This window comes from Hordeum vulgare, chromosome 7H (assembly GCF_904849725.1).
Source record: "Hordeum vulgare subsp. vulgare chromosome 7H, MorexV3_pseudomolecules_assembly, whole genome shotgun sequence".
NCBI classification, from domain to species: domain Eukaryota; kingdom Viridiplantae; phylum Streptophyta; class Magnoliopsida; order Poales; family Poaceae; genus Hordeum; species Hordeum vulgare.
In genome coordinates, this window is record NC_058524.1 from 449,015,471 (window position 1) to 449,024,510 (window position 9,040).

Sequence of the window (9,040 nt, forward strand, 5' to 3'; positions counted from 1 at the left end):
GCAAATTATTTCCTCATTTTTCTATAATCCGTGAAGATAAATAATTTCCGAGCAATATGATTTATGATATTGCTCTTCATATAACCTGTAGGTATTGAGTAACACAAGTGGAAGTATCTTGATAAATCAAGTTATGTGATTCTCATGAATCTAAACCACATGATTTTGAGTGTGGTTAACTATTCTACTGAGTTATGCATATTTTGCAATGTTTTTAGATAAAAAAATTATGTCAGAATGATAACTGGAAATAACCCTTAAAATCAATTTAGATGACTTCCATGTGAAGGCTATTCTAGCAAATTCACTCATTGATATGGCGTCGTTGGGATCAAATAAAAAGCCAATATCATTACATAATATCATGGTCATATCTTCTATTTCCTGATGGAAATATTCGAGATTTACTGTAATCTTCAGATATAAGATTATATTACTTATATCAACCATATAACTTTTGTTGGGGTTGCACTCCAAATAAAGATAGCAAATATAGTGTCAGGCCTGACGTAGTTTGCAAGTATATGAGTGCTTTGACATTAGTGAGATATAGAACTTCAGTTCCTAGTATCACTTCATTATCACCCCTAGGTATGAATGGATTTGTACCTTATCAAAGATAGTATGACCATACATGTTTTTTGTTATGATATATCCACACTAAACTTCTCGTATATGTTTTGGATATATGTAGACTCATACATATTCTTGATAGAATGCTTAAGTTGTAAACTTAAGCTAAATTTGGTTAAATCCAAATTTTCCGTCTTGAGATGATTTTGTGTATGTTTATGTCTAGTAGAGTCATTGAATACGAAATCATCGATATACACTGAGGTGATATAAGGAATTCAAATTTAGGATTCCTTTGTTAACACATAAACAATCATCATTCTTTGAGTAATCCTTCGAACGAAGAAAATAATTTAGTCGGTAATACCATATTATTTCCGACTATTTCGAGCCATAGAGCAATTTCTGAAATTTTACACAAATATGTTGTGATTTATTTTAGATTCAAAATTGTAAGCCCTTGAGAGACTTCATTATAAAATTCCAAAACAAGTGACCCATATGAGTATGTAGTCACTGCATCCATTAACTGCATGGATAATATTATTTGTACTGTCAATGATATTTATTATCAAACATAATTCCACTCATACCAAGATGGTATGTTACATCGTAATCGACTACAACAGGACAGAGCTTTGGTAACATAGTGTTATGTTACTATAGGCCAAAAATAGTGTTACTGGATCAACTAGTAACACATTTTGAAATGTGTTTCATTAGACCGTGTTACTAAGTGATGTATATTGCCATACATAGTTAATGTTACCATATATTAAAAATTGTGTTACAATTACATTGTAGTAACATGCATATTATGTGTTACCAAACAAGCTAGTAACATATTTTTACACCTATAATAACACCGATAGTAACACATTTTCGTAGACATAACTCATTGGTGGTAACATGTTTTTGGAACTATGGTAACACAATTTTTAGCTTCAGAACACAATTAGTAACACAATATCCAAATATCGTAACACTACGATTCGTAGTTGTTGACTATGGTAGTAACACATATTGTAACTATAATAACACCATCAGTAACTCCATTATATTAGTATGGCAACATAATTAATATAATTATTTTAAAATTAATAATAAAAAATTATATACCCATTTATATATTTATTTAATGGTATCGCTACTATTTTCTCATAGTAGTTAATTGGTTTATTTGATACTTGCACCATTTAAATGATAGAGAAACTGAAGCACAAATAAAAAATATCAAGATATTTATTACAAATATACAAGAGTGTGTGGATACATATGCATTACAATAAATAAATACCAATATTACTGGCGCAACAACTTGTCATTCATATTGACTTTACTATAAAAAACACATCCATGAAGAATATTACACCATAGTATTCAAATGCTTCCAATCGATCAATGTAAGCTATAGTTATTGTAAGTAAAATCTTGAAATTTTATTTGCTTCTTGATCCAAACGAAGAATTCAGCTGCAACTCAATTATCCTTCCTTCGAAACTGTAAAAGAAAATTAGACCTTATAATTATGTGATAAATGTACACAAATATGTTTTAGAATATAGAAGAAAAGACTTTAACTTGCAAAAGGTGAAGGCCACACAAGTAAGTATCCTGAAGCAAAAGATCACCAAATTTCTTGCAATCGGAAACTTTCCTTACTAACTGATTATGCAGAATAGGTTCATCTATGCACACAAGTGCAAATTCGGCACCTAACACAATACCTCCAGCCTTAGTTGTTCAATCAGTATTCCAAATAGTAGCATATGCAACATTCTGATTGTTTGGATATGTTGAAGCTTTTGAAATTACTTTGCAAGCACCCTATATTATGATCAATATTAGCATTCAATGACAATGATAATATAATTTGCATGAACAATATGTCAAGGGATACACATGGTCATGGTTGAAGAAGACTGTCATGACCATTCTGTTCGTTAGGGATACCCATTTAGGCTGCAAGTGAGACTAATAGCGGGACGAGTGGTAAGCAACCATAAAAGAATAGTTTAGACAATTCTACTTAGCTCATGTACCAACCAACACTAACTAGCTGTTGTATCTGGACATTAGTCGAACACAACCACACAAACAACTATCAATCAGGACACTACATGAGCAAGCACATGCAAAGTAAGTGACCTCCAGTGCAAAAATTTCTGAGTGGCAATGCGGAGCAAAGTATCCGCATACTACTGACATCTGGAGCAGAGTTTCTGTGATGTGTTCATACATGTGTACTTCTTGTTGTGTTGTGTGTGTGTCAGCTTTTCTGCTGTGCTCGACATATGTGTGTGCTTGCTTACTGTTGGGCTATGTGATGCGATGTGTACTTATTTGCTGTTGTACTTGCTCTGATATGAGGATATACCATAGCTCCCTACCAATTATGTGCTATAGTAAACTTAGACTGGTCATGGAACGTGCATAAAACAAATTTTACTATTATCATCAGACATTGAGCTCTGTTTTAATGTCAGGCTGTCAGCGCATAATAGATAACCCAAAAATCAAAATAAACTGGACTAGACGTCGAAGTCTAATGCCTACAGGCTACAGCCACCTCGCTTGGTCATGGTTAATTGGTTGCAGTTATCCTTTACTTGTAGATAGCAGATTGGGCAGAAATTGTAACAAAACTCATTTTGCAAGTAGGCATGGTAATGTGGTTTAGGTTGGGAATTTGGGTGCAGTACACCCATGCCCCTTCGCATATCTTTACCTTCGTTGAAGAAGTACTTTTTTTGAGCGAACTGGGTGTGGGTGTTCATTTCTAGTCCCCAGATAGTCTAGTCTTGTAAAGGATTGACCCGTCCGATCCCTCGTTCACCTCACTTACAAAGAGACAATAATAGTACATGGAATGATATTCTTATCCTGGAGCTACATAAAGCTGCAACTTCAAAACTCAAAAGCACACAAACATTACCTCTAGCACAGAATCAATAACAAGGTCTTGTGGCAAATGATGGATTTTACTGAATTTGCAATTAATTAACATTATCATGCTCGTCATCCTAATTCCATGACACAACAATGGTAAGCAAGTAATTATTTTATATTCTAGCGGGTCTTTTTTTCATAGTATAGGAAATCAATTGCCTCAAAGCCGACTTCCTCGATCATCAAGATTAAATCATAATATGAGACATGATGCCTTATCATGCTTTATCATGGATCTTTGTAAAAAATTGACTTATTTATTTGTATCTTCATGGTGCAGGTATATGGTCAACATGTCCATAGCCATCCATGATTATATATAAAATGCCAATAAGACCACCACATGTAAATACATATTCACTAATGGAATCACAGAGATAGATAAATGAGGGAAGGAGAAAGGAGTATCAACCTAGGACAAGATTGTAGTCTCGGACAGGGAGATCAAGTTGTACAAATCATGGACATCCCCTCTACAATTTGGGTCGCACAACCGAGCAATCCTACCAAAAAAAACATGTGAATAAGTAAGTTCTTGAACAATGAGTCCCCTACTAAGCTCTAACCTATGCAATGGAAATATGAGCTCCAGCAATATCCAAGTGTTAGTGGGTTAATTTACATCTAAGATATCTGGATATGTGAAAAAACATCAAAAAATTAGCCTGCAATCCCATGAATATTTGCAGCTTCACGAATATTTGCAGCTGAAAGGAAATTAGCTACAAGCTACTGCATATATATACTACGAGTACTAGCTACGTATTGTACAACACACATCCATGCTATTGTTACTGAAAAAGAGAGACGCCACATCAATCTTGGTGCACATAAAATTCCATTAATCATGGGATGGATGTGTGAAATTAAATTAGATTGAAAAAGTGTTGTCTTTAGCATGTTTGAAACTATATCGCCGTGTCTGTTCCCCATATATATACTACTATCAGCTACGTACTGTATTGTAAAGGATTCTACTACAAATTACTATGTATCTTCCCCAAAAAGTGTTGTCTTAGCATGTGTGGAACTAAATGAGACTAAACCATGTGATGCATGAACAAGTACTAGTAGTACTACTGAGAAGTTAAAAAAAGTAGTAGTACTGAGGTAAATCATCAGATGGATGAACAAGTACTATAACTTACTCCCTCCGTTCCTAAATATAATTCTTTTAAGATATTTCATTAGAAGTCTACATACGAAGCAAAATGAGTGAATGTACACTCTAAAGTATGTCTATATACATCCGTATGTAGTCCACTAATGAAACCTTTTTAAAGACTTATATTTAGAAACGGAGGAAGTACATTACAACTCGCTCACAAAGCAAACTAGGAACTAGTAGCCGGTAGATCAGAAAAGGGGTGGGCGTTCAGATCAATACCAAACATGAGAATGAACGGACAGATTCCTTTAGGATGTACGTGCTGGGGCGATGGAGCCGAAGACCGTCGATCTCGTCGCCGCAACGAGCCAAACTGCACCAAGACATGTCGAGAAAGTGGCAAATCGATCTGAGGGTTGAGGGTGGGGGAGGGGTGGGAGCAGGGGTCGGTGGGGAGAGGAGTTGCAGGCGGCGGCCGGGCTGGGCGCTGAAGGGCGTCTAGGTAGGGGCGGCGACGTGGCGGCTGGGTGGATGTAGATGGGATCTGAGATCCAATTTATTTACTTTTTTTTTTGCGATAGCCAATTTATTTACCTTAATTGGAGCAGAATATTAGAAGGAAATTGAGCGTCGGCGGTGCTGCAACGACAGTGAGTCAGTGATGCGAGAGGGCGACGACCGTTTGCCACAATGGCGATGATGGGCGCGGCGGTGTTTGTGGTAATCATTGAGCGGCGTTTCTGCGCGATTGTATAACCCATGAGGTAGCCCATTGACTATACGCCGATCAACCGAGTTACTAGCCAAAGACACACGTCCGTGAAAAGTATGGTACATCGCAGCGGCCCGTCATAATCTTGAAACATAATTTTAAGAAAAGGACCGGATCAGAAAAAACCGAAATCAGTTACCTTGGCAATAGGTTAATCTTCATGGACCGTTCCATGTAACCAAACAGAAAAAAATTTTGAATCGAACAAAGGCGGTTTCTGTTGGAACGAGCAAGCCCGTGGAAAAAGCATCTTTCCAAAAAAAAAACCTGTTGATAAGCTAGGGGTTTCCCCAAATCGGTGGACACTTCCACCCCTTCCGTCGCCGCCGCCCGTTCCACTATCGGGCGCTACCATCCCTTCCGCCACCGCACCATGGCGACGCCGCTAGGATCCCAGGACGGACACTCCGGCGCCTCCCCGTGCGGCGGCCGCCACCGCTGTACTGCGTGCTGGTCCAGCGACCCTAGCCGTCCTGGGGACGCCATCGCCGTCGCCTGGTCTCCAGCGTCCATCCGTTTAGCCGCTGCAGGTCCAGCTACTCCAGCCGTCCCTCCGCTTCACACTCCAGACAAGGAGGACGAACCGATCAGGCGGACCGACGGTCGCCTTCCTCCGCTCCACGCACCGACCACCGACGATGGTAATATGATCTCTCTCTTCTCCTCCCTGTTTACCAATTCTACTATTCTGTACAAGAATCCATATGTGATATGTGATATGTACTTGTGAAGTTTGTGAACTGGAACTAATACACGGTGTTTTTTTTGTTTCCTGATGACAACTATAGTTGATAAAGAATTAGAGAGATTAGGGAAAAGAATTAGAGAGATAAGGGAAAATAATTAGATATTGGTATTTGGTAATTGCTATTTGTTTGATTGTGTTGCTCACTTTCTTGTCTGAGATTATGAGACAGATTTGTTTGAGACTATGAGAAAGACTTTTTTTTAGGAACGACTATGAAAAATACTTACGGTTGATTGAGTACTGATTCTTTTTGGTTATTGAGTGTTGGTGATGTGATGAAGTATATGGTGATGCGGTGATGTATATCTCATGTCCTCCATTTTGTGATAGAGAACTAGAGATTATTAGTGTATATGATAAATGATGCTGCTGTTCACACTCTCTTGATTCCCCGATTGGGGCTGATGTTTGCTAGCTGCGTATATTTGGATCTTCTGCCTGCTAATTGCTAGTATATTTGTAGTTGCTGGTTACTCTGTCATTTTATTACAGTTGTTTATGTATTCAGAGGAATGAGGTCCGCCATTCAACATATAAACCCAAATTTTGTTTTTCTTTATTGTTTTTCAGTTTCTCGTTCTATATTATCCGTCGATGCTGCCATTGTGGATTATTATAACTGTTGGTACTTCATCATTACTGTCCTGAAACTTACCTGGACGTGTGCTGGGTTATTCTTGTAGGTGTTTTTTTACTGGTTATTAAGCGTTCTGCACATTCTTAGACGGCTGCACCCGAGGTGCTTCTGGCTACTGCTGGTGGATGTCGTCGATGCGGGAGAGGGCTGTTCTGCTGCAGGTACGTGAACAGGGGCAGCGTTGACAACGCTGGCCTCCTCCAGCAGCCTCTCTTCGCCCCGCTCCTACTACGAGCTCCTTTAGCGACCTCACCACCTCGCCTGCTGCCTCCTACGCAAGTGCCCAGCTCCCCCACGAGGTGTTCGATCAATTGACCAATCCGAGCCAAGTCCGCCTCTCTTGCCTAGGCATGGACAATGGTCATGTACTTTCCTTCATCAAGTACCAGAAGCGAAGCTGAAGGAGAGGAAGAGGCCACATAAGGATTATTGTGTCCCAAATGGTATGTTCCTTTTTGCCAATTCATGTTCCATGCATTACCTGGCTCACGGTCTTCAGTTAACTCAGCTCACAATGATCGATTATTTATCAATATCAACATGATTTTATTTTCAGTTTATAGGGGAACCTACTAGATTATTGGATGTTTGGATGGTCGATATATGTCACTCTCTGAGTCTCAGTTCATTCCTTCTTTGCATTATTATACTATAATGTTTAATGATGTTTTCCTGGAGCTTCCTTTTCTAGAGATACATGTTGTTTTCGTGATATATTTGATGCACGATGATATTTTTGCTGGCCCTCTTGTGTTTCTAGTTTGTACAGTTAGGCGTATCTGTGCTAGATCATACATGTTATCTGTACTTGACAAATATGAACTTAGTGCCAACTAAGAAATCTCATGTTCTACTGTAAAGCACTAATTTAACAGTATATTATAATTACAGTCCATATACGTATTGAATTGAATTTGAATCTTCTAATTTGTAATGAACTTATGCTCACGCGCTTTAGTGAATCTTATTTTGCAGGAAATTTTGCTAGTGGAGATGAATGATTGTTCTAAATTGACGGATGAAGCTATGTGTTCTTTGAGTGGGCTTTTATATGTTTGCACAATTTTTGCTCTTCAAACTTAAGCTTCATGTATGACAGATTGTCATTGAAAATAGATAAACTGTTCTCAAAGAAGTATTATACTAGATTTACTGTCTTGTAAACTAAGCTTATGTCTGTTTCAAATTGACGTTTCACTAATGTGGGATTTTTGTTTGGTGTCAAGACCTGGACGTGTGATTCAACGCTTTGTTGTTGTGAACCAGCCTTTGCGTGTGTGACTTCTATGTCTTGCACTTGTGTGTGTGACTTTTGTTGATTGCACTTGCAGCTGGTCGCTAGCCATCTTGCCACCCAGTCACTTAGGTGATGTACGCTGCCTAACTATTTCTTGTTTGCTTACAGCCACGGACGATTCTTGTGTTATACTGGCTGGAGTGTGTCGGTGTTCCTCTGAAAAAAGAGCTGGGGGGTGTGTGGGTGTTCTTCTGGAAAAAATATTACTACTAGAACATGAACTTTCTTTTCTAGGTTTCATGCTAGTACAACACTTGTCTACTAGACTGCCGATTAGTGCTTGATTAATGCTATGGTCTATGGTCGTACGACCATACAATTCAAAAGCATAGTTTAAAAGCTTGGACTGACAATTAAATTGTTTAGGCTATCGATTTAAGTTTTTTCCGGTAAGAACGCCGGTTCAACACGTTTAATAGGGGGAAAATCCAGAATATTTAAGTTAATTTTTCTTGAAAATTAACCTCTAGCCAAATGAGTCACTTACTATTGGTAGTATTACATTATGACCACAAATTGCACCTAACCCAGCTGGTATTGGGCCGTTGGGTGTGCTTCGGCTCAAAGTCAACGGTTCAATTCCTAGTTTACAGACGATATTTTTTACTAAAAGAGTGACACATCAAATAAACCAGAACGAGGCCTCACCTCCGGGTTTTCCAGGTCGGACCGACGGTCCGGTTTCTAAAATTATGTTCAAAAGTTAAGCTCTCACTTGTTGTTGATCTTCCACTCCTTGGTGAGTACCGACGTCAAATACTTAATTTTATATGATCATTTTAAAATATGCATTTGACATTCATGGTCATAGAGTCATCCTAAAATTCACATGAAAGTATGGTTAATATGATATTCCCTGGAACCATGCCAAAATAGTATGGTAGGAGTATTTAGCACTTAATTAATTGCATTGATTTTTTGTAGCATATTGACCAAGGAATGAAACTTTATTTATC

General features: G+C 38.2%; 1 protein-coding gene and 1 long non-coding RNA gene across 2 annotated transcripts; both read left to right on the forward strand.

Moving 5' to 3' along the window:
- Positions 1–5,696: 5,696 nt before the first annotated feature.
- Positions 5,697–6,948, forward strand: LOC123408883. The gene is made up of 2 exons (XM_045101917.1): positions 5,697–6,043; positions 6,834–6,948. The coding sequence occupies exons 1-2, from the start codon at positions 5,776–5,778 to the stop codon at positions 6,872–6,874; spliced, it is 309 nt and encodes a 102-aa protein (XP_044957852.1). The 5' UTR covers positions 5,697–5,775; the 3' UTR covers positions 6,875–6,948.
- Positions 6,949–7,066: 118 nt separating this feature from the next.
- LOC123408884 lies at positions 7,067–8,052 on the forward strand. The gene is made up of 2 exons (XR_006612800.1): positions 7,067–7,230; positions 7,763–8,052. It is a non-coding gene; the product is annotated as an uncharacterized LOC123408884 (long non-coding RNA).
- The last annotated feature ends 988 nt before the right edge of the window (positions 8,053–9,040 follow it).

Excerpts from the sequence above, each read along its gene's own strand:
- LOC123408883 (XM_045101917.1), top strand. The coding sequence starts at position 5,776 with ATGGCGACGCCGCTAGGATCCCAGGACGGACACTCCGGCGCCTCCCCG. Across the intron at positions 6,044-6,833 it reads CGCACCGACCACCGACGATG|GTGTTTTTTTACTGGTTATT; the intron begins GTAATATGATCT and ends TTATTCTTGTAG.